Source organism: Clinocottus analis, unplaced genomic scaffold (genome assembly GCF_023055335.1).
Source record: "Clinocottus analis isolate CAN_PGR_092001 unplaced genomic scaffold, fCliAna1.0.p SCAF_8, whole genome shotgun sequence".
Taxonomy (NCBI): domain Eukaryota; kingdom Metazoa; phylum Chordata; class Actinopteri; order Perciformes; family Cottidae; genus Clinocottus; species Clinocottus analis.
The window spans coordinates 9,974,358-9,998,652 of NW_027176240.1; the positions used below are offsets into that span (position 1 = coordinate 9,974,358).

Sequence of the window (24,295 nt, forward strand, 5' to 3'; positions counted from 1 at the left end):
TAAAAGTCTGTGTTCCAAATTGACACTGTCCAAGCACATGTAGCTGCAATCGACACTCATCCATTTGAGCTAAACCCACCAAAAGGTATTACAAATAAAAAGTCATCAGCAGACATTCCTGCTGCAGGAACCTGTTAACTGCACACCTTACAAGGCAGAGCTTGCACTCCGCTGTCTGCTCTGACAAGTCAATAAAACCCACTGGTATGCTGAACATTTTTGGAAGGCAAGATAGATATGAAGGTGGAATTTGATCAGGCAGAGAGCCAGGCTCCTGTTCATTACAGAGCTTTCCAGCAGTAACACACCCTTTCAGAGGTGAGCACACCTCAACCTGAGGAAAAGTATTACTGACTGGCACGTCAACAGCCCGCGCCCACCCCTGGCCTCCCCTCCACCTGCCTGTCTTCATCGCTGTCATACATGCATGTGCTCACAAGCACACACACACACAGACACACACACATCATGTCCTCTCTTGGTGTGTTGTATTGGGAGAGATGGCAGGGAAGTGGAAACTATGAAAAGGCTTAAAGATCCAGGGCAGATGTGAGCTGACAGGGCGGGATAGATAGACGTGGACTGGGTGCAATAGCTGTAAGTGAAAAGCTCAAAATTTAGCTGCAAAACGTGTGTCCTTTCTGCACGTCTTCTTGCAGTGTTTTCAGCCATTGTTTGGGAGAAAGGCAGGACATTTCTTACTAAAAGATAATGAAAGATAGCCACTTGATTTGTCTCACTCAGACTGCTCATGTTAGCTTCAGATAAAATTTTAATGGGTTTGGTACTCCATCACTTACATTGAAATCACATAAAACATGAATATCATAATGGACATTATGAACAAGAGTAATGATAACAGTAAGAAAGAACACATCAATGTTCATATGGGCACCTGATTATTGTTTTAAAGCAGACTGGACATATTGTTAAGCTTTCCTTTATTGCAGCCATGAAGGAGAGGGTTGCATGTGTGTGAGAAGGCCCCTCTATAGAAGTGACTTTCCTTTCAAGATTATTGAACCATGTCCTTGTCCTGCTTCACCTTGACTTCGGACCAAAAAGAGCCCATCGAGCGGACTCACCCTCCATCACGCCAGAATCAGTCAGAAGGACTTTATAGCCATACCGTAAGCCATAACTAAGGGCTTCGATAATGGTTACAAAATTAATTGTTATGATTTATAGATCAGAACTCGGTAAGAACATTACGATGTGGGTTGCCAGGTTGTCATTAATCATTTTGGCAATATATCTTCTGACAGCGTGTCCTTTTCTGTCATGCTTCTGTAAATGTGTGTTCATTAGTTACCTACTATTTGCATGCATTGCCTGTTAGCCTGTACCTTCTTCTTTTTACAGCCATTTAGATATGTGCTGCTTTGCTGGTGTGAGTACAGACTGTATTGTAGTAACAAATGAAGCCTCCTTTGAATAAAGAAACAATTCCACTTATTGTAGCCCAACATGGTGCACTCCAGGACCAAGCAGCGAATGATGAACCCTTCACACTGCAGCAGCTCCTCAGAAGAGAAATGTAAACTTTTTCCTTGATATTAACTTGTATCATAAGTGGCAATGCCACTTACACTACTGTTACTGAACTTGTGGATAATTATCGTCCTTGTATATCATGTTTTCCCTTGTAATTATGTCATAATTCAAAGGCTTCCCTGGCGAGCTTAAAACGGTCAGGTACGTCATCATGTAACAAACTCTTCTCTGAGGAGCAGGCCTATTAATTGCCAGGATATAATTACACTCACAACACCCTGAGGGCCCGTCTCCTTTAGTCATCTCAGAGTTACTGCTCCAAACTATAATTAGAGAATGTAATCACACAGGTATGGACCTCCAGGATTTTTTTCCTCAGTCTGACTAAAGGCTGATTGAAATGACATCTGTGGTTGGCAGGAAGTGTTTACGACCTGGCACGCATTCAACAGCCACATGCAGTGGCACCGGGCAGCAAACCGTACCAGCAGAGTTCACAATTTACATACACAAACATGCACACACGCACGGCTGGTTCTGCTAATTGGTTTGACGTGTGTATGTTCTGGGTACCTTGAGAGCGGTTTCTCGAGCGTCCTCCATGTGTGTCTCTGTGAATGCCTTTGTAGGGTTAGGCCACCCTTGTGTGGCACTTTTTGTCAGTGTTAACAAGTGACCTCATCCCATTATATCTTTCCGATCTCAAATGTCATCCAATAAACTATTCATTTCTCACCTCTTTATGCACTCTCTCTCTCTCTCTTGACATTAAAACACCTCTTACCACTCTCTCTGACACTCACTCTGAAAGAGTTAAAGACAAGAGAACATAAAGTAACCGCATGCTATGAAGCGATTTTGAGTGATTTTCCAATGAGAAGTGATTAATCAACAACATTTCTGTAATGTAGGCCCTGGGGCTATACCTGGATCAGCCTGAGTCCAGTAAATGTCTAAACCAATACAGTTCTGCTGCACCGTAAAGATTGTTTCACAACCCTTTTGTTGGTTATTTTTATGTTATTCTTTTTCTGCGTGTTTAGAGTCATACTAGCTTCATGGGTGTGGGAGATATGTCGATCCACTTTGGTCCTGATCTGCCTGTGGCATCAAAAGCCACAACATCCACTGGATGACATTAATTGATCCCAGACAATGTGTTTCAAATGAATTAGGTGATCCAATAATGTTTTCCTCAAAATTTGGGGTTTTGAGTGAAATGTCTCCAAATGTTAGTATGCTAACATGCTATGCTAATACAGCGAACTTAGCAAGGGATTTCCTCCTTCTTACATACGGCATACTGCAAGTGTGTGTTGCCAACCAGGCAAAGCAGAGGCACCCTCAGGGGCAAGTTCTCTGACAATTAGTTTGTGGTGAATGAATTGCAAAATAGTTTGTTTTAACTGTATGCACCGCATGAACCACAAAATAACAATATAATCTGAAATGATAGGTTACCTTTGGGTAAAACCTGCATAAACACCTAATTTTGAGGCCCCAGTGCATTGGATCACATACAATTGTACTCAATCAAGTTACCACAAACTAATTCAGCCACAGTCCACACCTAATCTTTCCCGGGGCCTCCTAATGGGCTGATCTGGCCCTGTCGGTAATATACTGTATCTGCATCCTGTATACATTTGTAAAGCAGGTGAGCTTTTCTTTCAGAACTTGAACAACATCAGTAAACTGTAAATGCCTTGAGCATGTCAATTTCCTGATTCAGAAATGTTTACGAGCTTTTTGGAAAATGTGACTGTATAAATACATGACTGCTTAATATAAACAGCTCACTTATCTATCTGATCCCAAACATGTTCCGAGTATAAAAACAGGAAGAAATAGAGGGCAGTTATTGCATCACTGGGAAAGAGGGAAAAGGGTAACAAACATTCAACTTACTGAACTTTCATGACTTTTTTTTTCCTTCTCTGTGATCTTCATCCAATGACTCTGGCTGAGGTCATTGTAATAAATCTAACGATGATCAATGAAATGTCAAGCCACACACAGGGAGATTAAGTTAATTATCTTTACCCTGAGTGGATTATTAACCGAGAATCAAAACCTGAAAATGTTGCTCTTTTTAAGAAGTTCAGCACATGGTTGAGTCACAGAAAAAAAAGTGGGTGAGCAATGTTTTCTGCTGGGGGTTGAATCATGCACGGACAGCAAAAACACAGAGCCCCAATGAGCGGCGAGCTGAAGATAGGGTTAGGGGAACAATGACACATCGTGTATCATCTTACACGTCCCAACGCTGCTCTGACTAAAGCTCTAGACAGCAGAATGATTGAGTAACAACTTACCATAAAACCCCTCCCAACCAATTTCACATCTAAATATGTTGCGTGTGTGTGCAGGCTTCACATTCGTCCCTCAGCACACATTGACTCAACATACTATATCACTACATCCCCTCTGGATCTCTGTAAATAAGATAGATATGACGGCTAGGGCATCATGTGCAATGCATTTATCATTGTTATATTCATATGAAATCATCTTCACTTTTTCCCCAAAGCATTGGAAGAGCAGTGGAGCATTTCACACAACGCTGCATTTTCCATTATACTGTGTATGACGTTAGATCTTGTTCACTTCGGTACAGGCACAGTGCAGTTTTCATTTGTTGTCTCTCTCTTTCACACAAGCTGTTGAATATGAAGGAAAAACACAACAACTTAGCCCCATTTATCCATCATATTTTATTCAACAATATAACTTTTGCTCTTCAGAGTACAATCAATATAAGATACATATGACAAAAATATATATTTTAAATAGAATGGAAAAACTTTAAGGCATTTCAGTGAAAGAAGTCTTGACAGCATGAATGATACTATTAGTGTTACATCGTTTTTATGTTTACCTCTAAGGCACTATGCATGATCGCTGCTGAAACCACATAAAAGATGGACAACTTTCCACACTTGAAGTGGCGACAACATGTTGGTTTTCAGTGTGGTTTTCAGTGCTGTGGGTCTACACTGTACAGTGTTTCAGCAATAAGCCAAAGCAGACACGCAGAGTCACGAAAGGCAAAGCAGGTAGTGAAAGATTTCTCATACTGCCAAAAGTGTGGTGGCATTGTAATAATCCCGTGTGTCACACATGGAACCAGCTACAGGGCAAAGCACTGTAATTATGTTTATCACGCAAGCCAGCCGAGTGCCAGTGTGACTTCTTGACTGGGACCGACATGAGAAAGCTCAGCTGGTACTCTGGAGAGTCGCTGTGGCACCAGTGAGCGGTCGATTGGCCAAGGTGTGTAATGAAAGCCGTCATTTCCTGTACGTGTTCTCGAGTTTACCAAAAAAAAAAAGAATCTCTGTTATTGCCTCTGTGACTGAGGTCTGCGAGGATGGCATCACAGAAACGCAAACACAGCTCAACCACATCCACCAATCCTGGGGGCACAAGACACACTCTTTCCCACTCTTTCCCTCACTCCTCATCTATGTTTCACACTTTCACTTGCTTGCATGCATTAACAAAGCCAGACACACACACACACACACACACACACACACACACACACACACACACACACACACAAACACACACACAGATTTGTTACCTCAGTATGTACAAGACTTAACTCTAAAATGTACGAGCATCAAGCCTGTTGTCGTGTAAAGTTTAGTACTCTCTCAACTGACTCTCCCTTTACACTTCTGAACTCTTCTGGGCTTCTCTGGAAATTATTACTCATGAGCAAAACTATACAGAAACTTACACAAACAGATTGGCGCAGCAGCTCTATCTCCTACAACACATTTATCAACAAAAGCTCAGACAATTATTTTTGTATCGAAAGTTGCTCATACTGGATATTTGTCATTTACATTAATATAGAAATTATGAATGTTTATCTCTTTCTTACAACAAAGCGCTTCAATGATGCATACATAGGTTATTGGAAGGAGTTCTGGTCTGAAACCAAGTGATAACTGTAGGTAAAGCTGCATAAGAAACCCATCACCGATTGGATGTGTGTCCACTGGGCCTCTTTTCCTGAGGGCCACTGCTCTGTTTCCAGTTGTTTTTTTTTAGTATGGAAGCAGCAAAAGTAAAAATGCTTACATCCAGCATATTTCATATCTTTCTTGCGTCCACTTCAGGCACTTAAAGTTAAAAAAAAGTGTAAACTTTAAAAGATGAGAAATATTTTTATATTAAGTGCTGTGATTGAAAAACAGTGTGTGCTTCCTCAGGACACTATAACCCTTCATTACAATGCTTCCCAGCACCTTTAGAGAAAAAGATGCCCAGTGGTCACATGACAGCACATGCTGGGCTGTCATGAGCAAAGCCTATTTGAACTGCTGCGCTGCTGTATGAGTCTGGGACAGCCTACGTTATATGTTGTATTGTGAGAAAATGTACAGTATGTTATGCTGATACAGGCATCTGCTGTGTTACACTGCTATGTTTGCTGAACCAGACGTATGCGGGCTGCTGGGGATTGCGCCATTCAGAAGGAGTAGGGCCCGACTATGATGGTGAGCCGGAGCAGTGAGCTGGAGCGGTAGTTCATGGTCAGATGGTGAGTGACCATCTCCAGGTCCACGACGTACTCCCTGGGGCCTGACAGAGTCTTGGTTAGCACCAGCATGGCACTCACGTTGCTGGAGCGCTGCAAGGAAATATAATCCGTCAAAGCATGTAATTAAAGACTTATCACATGTAAGCGCCGCAGATTTTGACAGTATCATAGCGCTGTAGCAGTTATCATTATCACTTGTTACACCCCCATCCAGCTTTTCATGCAACAACAAAATAACAATTCCCATTGACTTACCCGCAAGAAGAATTCTCCTGCCTCATTCCCAGCTTTGATCCTGAAGTTGTTCTGTGTGTTGGCGTACATGTTGGTGGCCTGAATCTGGAAGATATCAGCTGGCACGGTCCGGTCTGACTGGATGCTCATGTATTTGTAGACGATTGACGGTGGAAGACCCTGGCACTCTGCCTGAGACCGGCAGATACAGCGACTGCAAACACACAACAATTATAACAATATTTGTGAAACTGGCTGCACGGATGATAGCGAAACTAAAAAGCTGGATGATGTTCACTGACTTTTCAGAGGTTTTGGCATAAGGTGCCTCACAAGGGTCTTTGGGATAGCAGCGAAAGCCTCCGTAATAGTTCCAGCACATTTCATCGGCGTGGCAGTTATGGGTCCCCGTTTCACACTCATTTATGTCTTGTGATTGGCAGGGTGACCGAGAGAGAAAAAAGAAAACGAGTAGTCAAAAGTACAGCTGGATGAAAATGCTACCATCCCAAACTTCCAAAACACACACAAACTCTACACGCTTCATGAAACAGAGCTGTGAAAACACAGTCAAAGTTCAGGACATGTACAATTTGTGAAGAGTCTTTTTTAGGGTTGAAGCTGCGTTTCCAGCAGCTGTGGAGGTGAAAGAGGAAAGCATGCAGATCTGTAGCGGAGGGAAGCCTCTGATGTAACAGCAGCACCGTGAAAATAACCCCATCAAACATGCCCCAGACCACAGGGCTATTTCTGGCACAGCCACCTAGATTCACCACCATCAGGTCCATCTGACACAACCTGCTGGATTCATGGCTCTCTCCATGAAGCCTGCACCTGATCGAGGGGAAGAGGAAAAAATAACAGCTCTCCCTTTGAGCGGGCGACGGAGCTTCATATAAATCTATTTCAAGAAACCCACATCATGCATTTAAATTCACAGAGGTGGCTTTGCGGGGCAACACAAAGTTGTTGTATTTGTTTTGCCTAACCTGTGAATTGGTTCAGTACTGGTTGAGAGTGGCTTTCATTCGTGCCTGAGAGGCAGATAGCAGGAATGATCAAGTTCCTCGTAAGAGGGATCCTCAAAGAGTTGAGAAAGAGGAGCGGCAAGGGAGGGGAGGAACTTTGTTGTGTGTGAAAACAGAGATGAGGGTAAGATAGATAAATTAACTAAGAAGGGAATACAAAAATAAATTGATAGAAGGAAAGAGAGAGGAAACAAGAGGACTGCAGTACCTTGACAGACCCTGTTTCCCTGGAGCTGGTATCCTTCTGGACACACACAGGAGTAACTTCCCGGGCTGTTAATACACTGGTACTGACACATGTAGCTGGAGAAGCTGCATTCATCAATGTCTGTGCAGAAAGAAATATGCACACACAAACATACATGAGATAATCAGAAGGTAGTGCATGCAGAACACTAGGCCCGGGATGCATGTTTATCCATGTTATATCCACCAAATAATGTGTGTATGTTTGTGTGTGTGTGTGTGTGTGTGTGTGTGTGTGTGTGTGTGTGTGTGTGTGTGTGTGTGTGTGTGTGTGTGTATGTGTGTGTGTTCACCTTGGCAAGAGACTGTGTCCTGTGCCAGCTCATAACCCTGTTCACACTGGCAGAGGAAGGACCCTATCAGGTTGTAGCAGTGGTGCTGACAGGGATTCTCCACATCACATTCATTCACATCTGGAACAAAAGCAGATTTTTTACATCCCTGGATATGGAGAGTTCTGGTTCATCATAATCTGAAACATGGTCTTCAATCCAATATACATTTGGCTTTCTTTTGCCCTAGTACGTCGCTTTGTTCTGCTTGTATACTAAAGTGGTAATTCTGATTATTATAATAAACTTTTTAAGTAACAACAGGTGTTCAGATCTATTGAAAGTCATCCTGGCAAAACACACAAAATGTCTGACAAGCTGTCACTTAATGACAAAGCACTGTTGTACACATTACCACATGAGTAAGCATGCATGCTTTTCAGTGACTTACCAACACAGCTGTGGTTGTTGCTGGCCAACTTGTGACCTGCATTGCACTCACAGTAGTAAGAGCCCTGAGTGTTCACACATCTGTGCATGCAGTAGTGGGTCAGGGCGCATTCGTCTCTGTCTGCAAAACAGAAACAGAGCAGTAAGATACATTGCAGAGAAGCAGTTCTTGAAGTCAGTTTATAAAAGACAATACAGGAACCATTTCAAAGGCTCGATACCAGTTTGGCTCATGTGAAGAAGCACGAAGAGAAAGTGTGTTTTACATCAACCGCTCACCGGCACAGTGGTCTCCGTTCTTCTGGAAGCCTGAAGGACACTGGCAGATATAGGAGCCTCTAGTGTTGTAGCACGTCTGTTCAGGACCACAAGTGTGTCTACCTGTCGTACATTCATCTATGTCTGCAATAAACACACAAACACAGACTCTGAGAGGAAGCTACACCAAGTTAATGCCTACTGTGTGGGAACATGTGGCAGACAAAGCAAAGCAGTATGTCTGGACTGTATGTACTCTGTGATCTGTGATGTGTGAACTGCTTTCAAACCGACAGTAAAAATCTGTGATCGCTGACACCATCACATCTCACATATAGGCAAAAACACACATGTTCACACAGAGAGCGGGCGATTCAAGAAAAAAGGCTTTTATTCAGCAGCTCTGGGTGAAGGGGAAAACACAGATCATATCTTCTGCTAACAGGACAGCTCTTTGAAGGGAGTAGTGTGTTTGTGTGTGTGTGTGTGTGTGTGTGCGTGTGTGTGTGTGTGTGTGTGTGTGTGTGTGTGTGTGCGTGCGTGTGTGTGTATAAAGGAGAAAGACACAACGCTTTGCTCCCTCATCAGACATCCAGCAACACAAAAGCACAGATCCACTTTCTATCCCTCCCACCATCATGAATAACGTCCATAACAAGATACTACATTTCTCAAATCAAAGTCAAACTATTTTTAATGCAGGGAGGAATATTTATACTATAAACCACTGTGTGCATTCATCAACTTAATAATAAAAATCATGTTATTTCAGAAATGCATACTCAAATGTTACTAAAATATTAAAGTGAGAAAATAAGCAGATAACAAGGGGTTAAACTTCCAAAAAGTACCATTGTAAGTTATTAAGTTACAAGTTAATTTTTTAAGCAGCTCTGGATAAAATAAACGACAGCAGCACGAGTAAGATTCTACTTTTTTATCTTCAACATGCAAACACATTCTCAATTTTGTTTTTTTTGGAGCCAGAGCCTCTTAAAAAAAGGCCTGTTCACTGTAACTGCACCTTTTTTTCTTCAATCTTCCATCTCCCCCCACACAAATAGGCCCGTACTGTATACTCTCATCCCTGTGGGCCCACCAGCAGTCCTCTTGGGTGGTCTGACACAGCTCATCATCTGCAGACAGCCAGTGGGCTTCAGTTTAACGGCACAACAGACAGTTATACTCAATAATACACACGCACCAAAGAAAAGAAGGGGGGTTCTTCTGCATTGAGATTTGACATATGCGTAGCCTCACAATAGCCAGAAGAACCTGAGTGGAAAACCTTAACTCCTTGCTGTTTTTACTGACAGCCATAATTGCATTATCCCTCCTTTAGGAAATAGATGCAATAAATGGCCCTGAGACAATGCTTCTCATGGAGCTGCTATTCATAGAAAACACACCACGATCAAACATGTAAAATGTATCAATCAAACCATTAAAATAAGTGCAGAAAAGCCCAACCTGCTCTTGCACAGATATGTCAAATTGATATTCATACTTTCTGTACATATATGTATTTATTTCTGTTCTCACACTGTGGCAACATCCAAATTTCCCCAGTCGGGATCAATTTAGAAGATCTTATATTCTATAGACATTTTCCATGTATTGTGGGGTGCTGGAAATGAGAGCCTCGAATGCCCTAAATGCCAGTCCCACAGGGACTGGAGCCGATTAGAAATTGGCTCGATCTACTGTAGAAAAGCTACTGAAACAAAAAGCGGGACAGAAGGTAAGCTTTCTTCACTTCTTAAAGGCAGGAAAGGGAAGAAGGCTAGAATGTGCTCAACTGTCTCGGATGACAGTGATAAGATGACTGTAGTACATTAAGGATAAAAGCTGGGCTTATCTAAAAGTTGCACCTGAGAGACAACAGATGCAAATTGCATTCAGGAAGAAATGCATAGACAATGCTTGTTGCTCACTGATCCGCTTAATGAAGGTCAAAGGTGAAAAGCTGTGTTGCTCTGGACAAGCTAATGCTCTGATGTGGCTGAAAAGACATTTGGGAAAGTGCATCTGCATCGTAGCAGTATCACACTGTGGGATGGCTGATAACATGGCTGTTAAAAAGCTGTGCTCTCGCAGTAGACCTGCAGCATACAGATTTGACCTCCTAGACCAAGAGATCTATCTAGTCTCGATGTGAATAATATATTATTACCCATGTGGCATGTAAGTGCATCCACACAACAGTTTTAGTTTCTGCATTATTTGTAGAGATTTTAATATTAATTGCTGTTTCTGTGACAATGCCAAAACAATATACAATACAAACAACTTATCTATGCTTTAGTTTGAACGCGCTGAAAATAATCTTGAGAAGACAACAATACATAGGTCACAGTATTAGCTAGCCTTGATAGATAGCTACCAAAAATATAAACCACCAACTCACCATTTGAATGCTAACAGGGTGACATGCTTGTCAGAGAAAAACAATTGTGAAATCCTATATATATATTAATGAAAAATCCTTATGAATGCCAACAAATAGTTGATGCCGGGACAAATCCCTGTGAATCCCAACCACGCCTACTTACTGGAGGTATTTGGTGATTCATTGAAACTGGAAATGCCCTGCCTTCTGGCAATAGATTCAGACAACACACGCCTGAGACTCCGAACGCCTGATAAAATAAAGTCTGTGTGTTGATGTTTCTTATGGTGCCAAGAAGCAGACAATCAAGCTGTGATGCCAGGGAAATGTTCTGATTTTGTTATAAGTGACAGAAATTAACAAGACTTAGTTTAGCGTGTTAACGGGCAAACCTTTGCTTATAAGCATTAAAGACAAGTTGATGGTCATGATATCATCAGTTTTGCGGGTTTATTGAGAAACAGGACAGAATGTTGATGAAAGCAATAAAACAGTTCGTCCTGAAACTCAGTCTCTTCAGATTCAACACATGCTCACTCCAAACTCGTCAAATACAGACACCAGTCAGGAGCCCTAAGCTTAAAACTATGATGCTCTAAGTACCCCTCTGGAGGCAGTTTTTGATGCGGCAAGAATGCCGTTTTAGTTTCCACTACAGTGTTTTTACAAAATAAACTCCCATCTTCATCGGAGGATGAGCGTCTGATGGGGACGTGGGTGAGTTTACAGCTGGTGTGCCGCATACAGGTGCTAAAGGGTACATCCATACGTTGGTATCCGACGCCGAGGGCCACTGAACAACTGTCAGTGAAGTGTGCAGAGTTGTCAGGTCAAAGATTTCATGGCAATTGATCAAATAATTGGCCAAAACTGAATTCAGGACTAGATGTGAGCCATAGCTGGTCCACATACGTGGACTATGAATCAGTTTCTGAGAGCGGCATTTGGGACATCGTTGGCGACCAGAATTACATCAGGTGCACTTGGAATGACTTTGACGTGAACTGACTGGCACGAGGCCAACAACCTTCATGTCAAAGATTACTTGGGAGACTTGGGAGTACAATAATCCATCAAACAAGGTGTCGCTGGTGGATATATGCAGCTGGATCAAGTTCCAACACTCTCCCATCAGGTATAAAACATAACTGTTGGTTTGAAGGAGCTGCACATGGCTAGCTGTAAATTGTTTAAATGTGATCAATGCAGCAATGCTTCCTAAGAAGTTCTGTGTACGGAAAAGTCAGAGTCATCCTAACCCCCTTTAAGAAAGCTTGGAGAGCTTTAAATGAAAGCATATGTGCTGAATGCAATCCAAAGGTTCATTCACAGGAATATCTTGTGGTTACTGCTACTTTGTCACTAAACCTTTAAGACGCTGCCAATACAAAGTTCTTCAGAAGTCTGTGTGTGCGTCCGTAAAGTAAGTGTGTGTGTGTGTGTGTGTGTGTGTGTGTGTGTGTGTGTGTGTGTGTGTGTGAGTGTGTGTGTGTGTAGGTGGGGTGGGAGGGCATCCCACACTGGCTAACTCTTCGGTCCCATAAAGCCTCCACAGCTCACCACATGCAGTACAGTCCATATAGTTAACACAGGAAAACAGATTTTACCATCAGATGTGATGATGTGTTGCGTGTGGGGAGAAGTGACTCTGTTTTCTGAGGTCAGATTTTTTTCCCCAATATTTATTTAACACAGCTTACAAGTTTCCTCTAAGAGCGAGCCTGCTGTAACATCACAGGGAAAGATAAGGCTGTCCAGCGGCAAAGTGGAAGATGTGGAAGGAAAGAATGAGGAGAAAGGGTGGAGGTCTTTTTTTTTGTTAACAAAAAAGGGCTTTTTAAGATTTGAAGTTAGATTTATGGCTGTGTGTGCATATGTGATGTCAGAGTTAAAAACTCCTTGCTTTTCAGGGAGATTAATTCTAAATGCCTTGTGGGAGTTGGGGGAGTAACGGGGATGGCGGCAGCTCAAAGAATGTGCGAGTGTGTGTAATGCACGAGTGGGTGTGTGTGCATCAGAGGTCCTGTTTGAGGTGCTCGAACATTAAATGGCCTTTTACAAATGTTTAACAGAATGGAGTAGTACACCATGATGAGATGTTTGGTGTGTTACTGCGTGCATATGGCCGAGAGAGAAACAGCATATGTGTCCAAAACGGGGACTCAAAATTAGTTTGGCCAGAATTCAGAACAATGTGTTATTTGCTCCAGATTCAAAGCGACATGATAGGGCTTGTTGTAATTATCACTTGAGAGCATTTAGTCTTGTTTTCACTGAACCACTGCAATGGAAAGCAGGAGCTGTTCCAAAGAACAGTTGGAGTCATCCTGCTGTTGGACAGCATCTCTGGTTCCCTCTGATAATTGGATAATTCAATCTTCGGGAAGGCAGGGGGCAAGATGTGCAATGTTAATAGCCCATAAAATTTCACAACGTCAAATTTATTAGCATGTCATACACCAGCCCCCGAGCGTTTGATTTCGCTTAACCTCAAACACCTTAATATCAGCCCTGCTGGCAATTGCTGCACCACACGTTGTTTCACTTGTGTATAATTCTCCCTGCAATGCAGTGTGAAATGCAGCTATCTATCACCAGCTTGAACAAGACCTCAGGACAAATGGGAGTGTTTCTCTTTCAAAGCAAGTCCAAACACAAAGCAGATAAGAAATCAAAGAATTCAAGAGACTCTCACCTTATATTGTGTGTATTTCTATCTGTAATATGGCATGACATATTTCCATGCTCTTGCTATTTGTACCACTCCCAAGATTCCCCTCTCATCGCTCTCATTGTTCAGTAGGAACAGGAGTTTTAGTCATGTTGACACTCACTAACTGATTTGTGAGTTTGTTCCACACTTTTCTAAAGGTCGGGCAGAGTCTTGACATTCTTGAAAATCCGTCCAGTGTGCCAGCTACATTCCTGACTGATAATAATCCTTCCTGTTACTCTGAAAAATATCCAGAAAAAAGAAGTGCTGAGCAACTCTCTTGCTATTCAATGTGAAGACGATCAATAAATCTGCCCACCTGACATGGCAGTAGTCCCACTGTGGCAGCCATTCAGAAGTAATTTGAGGCAAGGTGTGAAACCTGAAAATATGGTCAAAATAAAAGTGGGAAACAGTGTGAGTAACACAAACCCTGTTCTCGCATGCAAGTGTCACCCAGCTGAGCGCAATTGTGATTTATAGCAGCCCCGTGTCCCTTTCCATCATGAGGTAAACGGAAAGAGCAACACATGTGAGCACATCAGAGGAGGAAGCAGCTGGCCGTTGGACAGGCACCGACCTCAGGGAGAATAATAACAACAACATTAAGCACTTACGCTGAGGAGGCACGGCAAAGCTGCTTCCCCCCTGGCTCCTCACTGCCATCGCTGGTGCGATGGCAGCGAGGAGCCAGCAGCAACATCACAAGCAATAACAGCATGCTGTACAGTAACACTGCACAGAGTTAGAAAGCTGCAACATAACATAACAGTCACCATGTTATACCCATTGAAACACACCAGGACTGGAAGTCATGCTCTGACATCGATGTCAAGACTCCTCATGTTTTAGAATGTAATCGCCAAAAGGCGTTTCAATCAAAGTTGTTTTGCGCTTGACTTCTTTGTTTCTAAGATAAAGAGATTCAAACTTTTTATTGCCATGGAGACACTGATGTCGAAATACATGCATTAATTAAAAGATCATTAAAGAATTGGGAGTTGCAACATCAACAGGTTTTCTGGCAAACTTTGCACATGGAAAGTGAGTTCTGAAAGCCAGAAATCTTGAAAAATGATAATTACTTGATGTTTGAGTCAGATACAGATATAAAGTACATCTGGTAATAGTGATTATTTAGCAACTGATATAAATGTTTTCTATTTTTTAACATAAACACTGAGTACCATTGAGGTACTCCAACATTGCCATTCCTAGAAAGCACCTCCCATTGAAAAGCTCAACCTGCAACAGCAGTTGTTCCAGCTGAACCTGCAGCGTGAAAGGTTCAATGTTGAGTCGGACCGTAAAATCCTACCGCAGGGCACCAGGACAACCACATGGTGAAGACACACTGACGTAGGACCGCGCAAATCATCAGTCTGAGAGCAGGTGGAGGACAAGAGCTTAGCTGGTAATAGGAGGGTTCAACAGGTACAAAGGTGTGCCTCAGGTGTCCTTTTGTCTGAGTAACCTAAACAAAGTGGGTCCGCTTGTGCTTGAATCCAACTTCCTCAACAAAAGCAGAGCGGAGTGATTTCATATAACATCCTGTGTCACATCCACCTCAGTGTTCAAGTCTTCCTTCTCTGTGCATCAACCATCACCAAAATCTGTTTTGCTTATCTTTAATTCTGGAGAAACAAATAATAACAGGATAACATCTGGAGGAATTTCCTGAAAAACTATAATTGTTCTGCGCATATCCTCACATCTTTTTACATTGTCGGTGGACGAGCAAACACTGGGTGCTGGGGCTTGTTTCTTCAAGTGCAAACGCCAGGATGAAATGACAACTAGTGGAGCTGTAAAGCATAAACTGCAAAGGTCAAATGGTGCAGCATCGTCTCGTTGTGCTTTCTCTGCTTGTTCTGCTCTCTGCATTCCTGCTCCGCGCAGATCGATCCGATGCTTATCTGTCAAAGGTGGTGAGTAATTCCTACCATCACAAAGGATGGGAGCAAACGGAAAAAAACAACCACCACTGACATTCCAGAGATATTCCTCCCAAGTGCATTGCATCTGTGTGGAAAAATGTTATTGCATGCACTCTGCCTTGTTCGGAAAAGTACACAAGTTCTCTGTCACACAGGGATTAACTGCCTTAGTAGAACATAGTTGGGAAAGATTTCCAGCCACTGCAGGTGAAGAGCGTCCAGACGTAGCTGAACTCAGTCAAGCGTGTAGGTGGTAATGTGGCCTGCATGACCTCAGTAAACCAGACAGGTAAACAGGAGTGACATGTCCTTTCATGTCCCATACTGCATGCATTCGTATATCATTTATACAGGAAATATAAGAAAACTCAGGACTTTAAAACATGATATGTATCATTCTTTCTTGCAAAGTTATATCCCTAAAGCCACTGAATACAGTACAGTTAGTTATGAGGACAAACAATGTTCAACTGTAAATGAGGATCATAAAATAGCTGCTTTCTATTTTTTTTAAAATCAGATTTAATGACTTGTGTTTGATGGACGACCTTCATTTCAAGGAGGAAGTGATCTCACCTCTGCTGTAAATAAGAGTTTATATGCATACATACGACTACAACTAGCCACTTGTAGGCATCTCCTGGCCGTAAACAAAGTAAGTATGTGTGTGTGTGTGTGTGTGTGTGTGTGTGTGTGTGTGTGTGTGTGTATTTGTGTGTGTGTCTGTGTTTGGAAGGTGGGGGGAGGTCATGGAAATGTGGGGCATGATTAAGCTGTCATACGTACAGTAAAGGTTCAGAGTGTCTCCGTGCGGCTGGAGTTGTGTGCCAACTTCCCTAATGTGGCTCTGCAACAACACAAACTTAGGCTCATGTTCACACTCAGGGTCAAAGGGCTTCATACAACAAACATTAACGCTCTGTTTAAAAGCAAACATATTGTCTTGAAGTGTATTGTATAATTTAGGGGGCGTTTTTTTGCTTTTAATCAGCATAAAGAATATTGCACGAAAACTGTTTTTTTAAACATTTTTACGTGCTTTGGAAAATTGGCTTCATTTCTTTTCCAGGGTATTTGGATGATCTCTCTACTATGCGCCACACACTCAGCAGTAAGTCACCAAAGAAACTCAGCATTAGCACAACGCATGGCGTTGGTACAACCTGGCTTGGCCAGAGCTCTGGCACTGCTGCGGTTATTTAGTCAGAGTCAGCCTTTCATCCTCCCCTTTGCCCTACCTGACTCGACACTCGAGGTTTCCTTCACAGAGTGGTGAGTTAGCAGTGAAGTAGCCTGATGTAAGCGCTATTTGATACACTGAGGTTTCCCCCAATTGAAAGTTAATAGGAATTCCTTCGCTCGCAAGATAGCTGTGCAAAACAGCCACTGTGGAACCAAAAAAGAGAAAAGACAATTCTGTGTCCGAGAACAATTGGCTCATTGTAGCGAGTTAAAGGTAATGACAGAGAAACCAGAGACTGATGTAAACAAAGATTATTTCACTCCACCAACAGAAACATACGCCCACGAGACGGCACGAGACGCCTTCCAGTTAAAACTCCAGTCATTTCAAAGCAATAACACTGACAGCAACAGCCTATCTTTGTTTAGCCCATGCACTGAAACGGCACGCCAGCAAATGAATGAGTATTAAACCCATGCCAGCTTGCTTATGTGGTTGCTTTAGCTGATGAGCTGCCATGTTGTACACTCTAATAAAACCTAATTGGGTTCCAATTCAGAGAAACATATAAAGCACCTCACACGTATGTTTGCCCCAGGTGTAAAATCAAATGTGTTACTTTCACTGTAGATTTGTGACCACGAGCCTCACCACATAGCCGCTCACCACATACCTCTGCCTACTGGCAAGAGGAGCTCCTCACCACTGAACACAGGAAATTTACTGCACTGCACTTTACCTTATATTACATTTACACAGCTAACCCTACATATGCACACTCACCATCACGATCTGTCACAGGCCAAGAGAGGTGGCTAAGACAGGTTACGAGTAAACAGAGATTCTCTCTCTCAGGTGCAGCTGCATCTGGCACAAAGCAGTGAGGAGCACTGGTGTGTGTGCGTGCGTGTGTGTGTGTGTGTGTGTGTGTGAGTGTGTGTGTGTGTGTGTGTGTGTGTGTTGGTGAGACAAAAAATGTAATCTTCAAACCACTCCCCATCTGTGAAGATCAAAGAGTCTCGCCCAAACACAAGATCACACCCATACCATTGTCTGCAGCGACCAAAATCTCAAACTGGTCACGGCTCAGGGATTACCTACTGAAGGTATACAGACTGTGAGCGTGGAACCCGCTTCAATATTAATAAGGTCTCCTTGATTCGCCCCTGAGGCAAATGACCTCAACACACGATTTCCACCAAAGAGTTTAGAACACATAACATCACAGTGAGAAAAGCCGAGGAGCTTGCAACACATCTGGCAGCTACGCATGGTTTAGCTGTTGATGACTGTCAGACAGATGGGTGAACAGTTCACCTTTGGAGCTCTGCTTATTGAGGCTCTAAAGTCGTTAGCAAGTAATTATCAAATACCTGCTCGGCCCTGCTACAGACACATTCAGACACATTCTTCCATGCAGCAGCTCTGAATCTGGCCAAGAGCAACAAAAGCATACTACTGATATTCAGGAGATAAAAGCACTTCTCAATATTGACATTTGAACACAAAATGTAAGCTCTGGACAGAATTTCAGTTTAAAGCATTCATTAAAATGAACTGAAATGAATTATGAACAGAATGCAAAGAGGTTGAAGTTATGTCATAGATGTCTACATATTGTCTCTGCAACATAATACATAGAAGTCTTTGACATAACATCTGGAATGGGTATTCTAACCAACCGCTGTGTCTCCGAGCGCTCGGGTTTGCACTGATTGAATGTGAGTTTCTACAGCTAACTGCTTCCCGAAAGCGGCTCAAGTGAAAATATTAGTCATTTTCGAGTGTCTGCCACTTTGGATTTCATCCAATAAACAAACTATAAAAGCTATGGCCCCTAGTTAGTGGCACAGTAAACTCAAAGGTGGCTAACATGAACCAAAGGCTGACTCCACATGTAAATATTGGGAGATAAAAGGAATATTTTGATGGAGGTTTGCTAGCTTATTCTTGCTCTGCTGTTAGTTTCTTTTATACTTGAAGACTGTAACTCCAGATTGAATGGACCCAGAAGCAGAGGTGAAATGCTGCCCCCTGTTTGTCTGTAGCATGTAGCCAGATAGAGCGTACACATTGCACTTCATATTCTGAATGATTAAATAACAGAAACAACTTTTTTGATGGAGAGAGTGTGGCAGACATCCCTTTCGCACTTCTGTACCATAGTTTGTGGTTACACCTCCTCTCCTGCTGACAGACTCCTATTTCTCTTCTGGGGGTCTTGTCAACACCACTTGCTTAAGAGGATCCGTCTCCAAATGTTTGTGTAAAGCCGTAAGAAATGAAAGGTTCGTTTTTCAAGTTACTTCGATGTACCTCGTATCATTGTGTTGCTGAACAAAGAGGGGTAGGGCGCCCGCGCAGCTGATCTTACCTCTGCAGAGGTTCTGCTCATCTGCAGTGTATCCAGGTGTACAGCGGATGGTCCGACTGGATTGGGAGACCCCCGTGTTGCCTGTGGCCCATGGGAGCAGAGGCGGGCTTGGTGGAGCAGCAGGGACAGCAGGGACAGGAGGGACAACAGGGATAGGAGGGATAGATTCCGGCAGTGGCACTTGCTCGCCATCTTTACTGATATAGATGACAGCGCTCTTAGGGAGGCACAGGTATCCACCAAAGTGGTTGATACACTGCATCCCTCCTTTGCAGGCATCGTCTAACAAGGCACACTCGTCGATGTCTGACATTGAAAACAGTGAGACAGACAAACAGAAAGACATTACATATGACATTTTGTGTGGTGGAATTATTCCAATGGATTCAAATTATAACAGATATTAAGCTTAGTTGAAAATATATGAAAAATAAATACACATTTAAACGAATTAAGCATGCGAAGCTGCCGGAATGTAATAACTAATGCTTAACATTTCTCACCTCGGCACTGCTCTCTGGCTCCGTCATATTCATACCCTTCTGTGCACTGTGAAGGACAGATAATGATTACCATGAAATTATACATATTTTTGTGTCCTTTCATGTCAACATCATAATAAAAGCATGGACCCTGAGATCTCCATCAGCTAAGACTACACTGCATCTCCAACATACCAGGTTGTGTTAAACCACAGAAAAACACTGACTGATATATATATATATATATATATATATATATATATATATATATATATATATATATATATATATATATATACAAAACTTACTGTGTAGAAGACTGGCTCCTCAACCTCCTGAGAGAGGACGAGTGTGAAAACCGCACAAAGACACGCGCAGATCCCCAGCATGTCGACCAAACGTGGGAGCAGCACTGTAACGAGATGCAGAGGAACCAAATGGATAGAGCGTGCAAGATCATTTTCGCTTGACAAGCCTTCAAGTTTTAATACCAGCTATTACATCATTGATGGCATTGCTTAACGAGTCCCAACATCTCCCGCTGCTGGCATGATGTTTATGTTGGCACCGCTCCAGCCAAATCTGCGACTTCAACTAAGTGAAGTGTTTTTCTGCTGTTTTTCTCCAAAAGGATTAGTGCGTAATACGCGTAAAGATCGTGCGTAAACATGCCCTCCTGTGTCAGTCAGTGTCAGGAGAATGAACGACTTAATCAGCCATGCAAAGCTCATGTTGAGGACAATTCTGTATTTGCACAAAACATGCCCAATTTAACAATCTGCCTGATAAAATATGATTCTGCAGGCTTTTTCACGATACACTTGTTATTGGTCAATTCCCTGACAACAAGCGAGCTACATCAGAGACAAGTGCTACTGCAAAAAAACATTCCCAACTCGTTTCAACATTCACACTCGTTGAACGGCTCTCATTGCTATCTGATTAGAGCGCTGTGCTGTATGCAGCAGCTTCGTCATCCCGTGGCGCCTTGGAGACGTACCTGCAATTACCTGCGGATCTCCAACTCTCCTGGCGCGCTGAAGGAAACGTCCCCGGTTTATGATTCAGTCGCAATCCGAGAGTGCGGGCGAAGCGGACTGGCGTTTGAACGCAAACGGTGCAGTGGATGTTATGTCGTTGTCGGAGAGCAAGCAGCACTTGTGATGAACATGCGGCTCCAGCAGTATGACATGCTGGGGGCGGTGTACCGGGCAGGTTGAGCTCCGGGTTTCTCTCACCGGGGAGCAGTAAACGATCAGCAGGCTACAGTGGCTCCCTCTATGGACTGATGACTAGTGATAACATAAGGTAATCATCATGAGACATCGCTATCAATGAAAAACTCATCTGAGAATTAATATATTATTAAACCTTAATCATTATATTGCTGCACAGAACAATATTCACATAAGTAACCAAAGTAAACATGCAGTTACAGTATGTCTGTGATGGCTCCAATTCATTAAACATAAAACCTATAACGTATTGCACACATTTGTTATTGACATAAGCTTGTTTATTGTTCTTTTAACAACACTGTAGGGAGTTTGAAGTGATAGCCCTTATTTTTTAATGATTTAAATCTTTTTCGAACAGGAAATCTGGGGCCTCAGTTTTAATAATCCAACACCATTTCTGCATGTTATTTTAAGAATGAGCTTCCATGACTTTTGGGGTTGTAACTTGCATACCCTGTCATGCTGTGGGGGATATGCAGCAGGTGTTAAAATCAAATCTTGTGTTGAAGACCTCTGTCAGCAATCACAACATTAGCCTCTAATACATTTCACGGTGTTTACAAGATGCCTGCGCTTCAGGAACATCTGCTGGAATTGGCATGGCTTCCTGAATTTCCCATGGGTGAAGAGACAGCAAGTTATTCTGTGTGTGCGTGTGTGTGCTTGTGTGTGTCAAATGCTTGCTGATATAAGTGGTTAGAACAGGACTTGGCAACCACCTCCTTTAATGCTGACCTTCTGACCTTTCCTCATAGGGTGTGGATGACATGAGGATTGCAGATAGATTATGCATGGTGCGATACCCTACAGGTGCAGAGTCAAACTCAAGTCTTTTCTGACAGAAATCTGATTCTTTTCTACCAAAACACAAGTCCAGTATTTAATCTTTAAGGTGAGTACTTATCTTGTAATCAAAGAGCATTTATTGGGTTAAGCACATTAAAACATGCAATTTAAGAGCTGAGTTTTGGTCCTGCACAGTAGATATTCAGGTTTGAATGTGGCACAAGAACAGAATATCCAAATAAATAACTTTTACAAAAATGGATGACCCAAATAAAATAACTGTGCAAAGGCTCGACTCTTCACTAAAAGTTTATTTTACTTGGCAAGCTATTTAACAGATGCACACAAAAAGACAGAGACATTGAGATAAAGCACTTGAATAATCAAAGTAGTTTATAGAGATTAATAGAAGATGTTATCCAAGACTGATAAGAGAGAAAAGAGAGGATAAGAGCACATTCCCCTGAGGTCCTATTCCTCACCGGAAACCAATTGAGAAAGTCATGCTTGCAAATTATGACAGAGATAAAGCAGAGATGTTGATGTCCCAACATCGAAAACACACAAAGTGAGGTACTTTTCTTAAAGCCTATAAGGAGCCAGTACTCTGATGTTTCTTTCGATGCTGAAGGCAATGCATCAGGTGCTGTTGGCAATTTAGCATCAGCCAATCAGTTCCTGATGCAGTACCATCCACATCAGAAAGTTCTTCCTTCACCCCGACATCAGTGCAGGGGCAGCAATAGGTGAATAGTTCACGACGCATTTTGATCCTCTGCAATATCTCTTCATGGTGAGATGAGTGATTTAAATATACTCATAAAAACAAGCCATTATTATTCTTTTCATGCTCCGATAATTCAATAGCTACTGTACAGTAGACATCATTGTAAGTCAAGATGGCAGCAGAAGCATCTGGAAAGTGAAATTCATGCAAATTCAAAGAAGTGGGCATGCATTATGAAAGAGCTGCACGAGATGAGGCTGCACTTCAAAAGACTGTCGAAAAGATTTTTTTTTAAAAAGTGGGGAAGGGGGATGCGAGGGAAGGAAGAGCAGACAGAGAGGGTGCCTGTGAAACGCACTTGTGTAATTGCAGTGACATCTTCATTGAGAGCCCTCCATCTCTTTCCTGTGTGCTCCAAAGGGCGTCGCTGACGCCGGTCGATGGGGAGAGCAGCCGAGGCGCTGTGTTTAGCATAATCCCAGAGGCCATTGTGAGAGCAGCTAGTGAACGACTCACAGTTGCCAGCTGAGATTTCACCAAAACACAGCAGAACACAAGGAGAAGGGGATGAGAGAGGAAAAGCAGAGGTGGAGGAGGGGTAAACGAGGGTGAAGGACTCAGGCCAGAGGCAGGAATATTGATAGTAGCAAAAATGTAGATGTGTCAAATATTACGGTAGATGGTAGCTAACGAGTAATATCTAGTATGGTATAAGTATAGTGTTGTGTTGTAAGGGTGGCAGGTGGTTGTGGGCTCAGGGTGGTGGTGGTTATCTGTGTTGAGCATGCAGCTTGCACAACATCAGAGGCAAAGTATAAAGTATGAAGCGTGTTTTCTTCCAGGTGGACTGCACCTGTTGGCCCTCATTCAGGACTGTAATTTAATAATACCCCTTTTTCTTCTTTTTAAACAACCACTAACTGTTTTGACTTTTAATAGTGAGGCACGAACAGATTAAACAAAAGTGTCTCATGGCAACGTCTCTTTTATTGTGCAATGATCATTACCTTAAGCTAGAGCATGAATTCCTCTTTGATCAACATTGCACATAGGCAGACAGTGTTGAGCCAACCTTTGGTAAACAATTTGGTCTCCTCTCATGTTGCAGGAAACACAAAGAAGAAAAATACTTATATGGTTTGTGATATGGTTTTGATAGAGACAACAGAGATGAAATAAAGACACAGTTTAAGAGTTTATATTAACATGTTTTTAAGGCATTTAAAACAAACTGCAGAATCTCTCCAGGTGATTGTGAGAATATAAAGCACCATCACAGTTGCCTGCAGAGATTACCCAGTCAGCCCTTAGATTCCTCTCTCTCACACACACACACACACACACACACACACACACACACACACACACACACACACACACACACACACACACACACACACACACACACACACGCCTACCTTTTGAGGATATTACATGGATTTACATTAATTTCCTGAAGACTTAGCCTAATCATAACTGCTACCAGCCTAATCCTAACCCTTACCTTAAACCAAACCTTCATCTTAATTTGAAGCAATTTATGTTATGGGGACAAGAATTTTCTCCTCATTTTGTCCCACAGAGGAAGTGGAATCCCTAAAAGGTGACGCCTGTGTAATTAAATGCATGTCCTCACAAGATGGGTAAAACACACACACAGTTCTATGGTGGACACGTTGTTATATCTATCAGAACAAATTGGCAGCAGACGGTTAACACATGATCAGAATAAAGACCAAGCTTTGACCCTACCCCCCCTACCGTCACAAAAAGGTCCGGTGTTACCATGGTGACTAGGCCAAGGCACGTGCCTCCCTTTGTTGAGCGGTATCCTCCAGGGTCAGCCGCACACCCACTTTGAGGTCAGATGGCACCCAGGCCTCTCCCTCAGGTCACCACTCTCCAGCCCTCAGCCTTTGACCCCAACCA

At 42.6% G+C, this 24,295-nt stretch overlaps 1 protein-coding gene across 2 annotated transcripts; it reads right to left on the bottom strand.

Annotated features, from left to right (window-relative positions):
• Window positions 1–4,235: 4,235 nt before the first annotated feature.
• Window positions 4,236–20,740, bottom strand: efemp1 (EGF containing fibulin extracellular matrix protein 1). Of its 2 annotated transcripts, none has more exons than XM_068568712.1 (11): window positions 20,626–20,740; window positions 19,924–20,027; window positions 19,637–19,682; window positions 19,134–19,439; window positions 8,559–8,681; window positions 8,281–8,400; window positions 7,851–7,970; window positions 7,520–7,639; window positions 6,586–6,712; window positions 6,305–6,497; window positions 4,236–6,139 (listed from the first exon to the last, which is right to left on the bottom strand). In XM_068568712.1, exons 2-11 carry the CDS (start codon window positions 20,002–20,004, stop codon window positions 5,978–5,980), a joined length of 1,398 nt encoding a protein of 465 aa, XP_068424813.1. In that variant the 5' UTR covers window positions 20,005–20,027; window positions 20,626–20,740; the 3' UTR covers window positions 4,236–5,977. The 2 variants fall into 2 exon arrangements, with proteins under 2 accessions (XP_068424813.1, XP_068424812.1); XM_068568711.1 differs by having other exon boundaries at window positions 20,616–20,732.
• Between the last annotated feature and the right edge of the window lie 3,555 nt (window positions 20,741–24,295).

Excerpts from the sequence above, each read along its gene's own strand:
- efemp1 (XM_068568712.1), bottom strand. The coding sequence starts at position 20,004 with ATGCTGGGGATCTGCGCGTGTCTTTGTGCGGTTTTCACACTCGTCCTC. Across the intron at positions 19,440-19,636 it reads AGCCAGAGAGCAGTGCCGAG|ACATCGACGAGTGTGCCTTG; the intron begins GTGAGAAATGTT and ends TTTCAATGTCAG. Across the intron at positions 8,401-8,558 it reads GAACGGAGACCACTGTGCCG|ACAGAGACGAATGCGCCCTG; the intron begins GTGAGCGGTTGA and ends TCTGTTTTGCAG.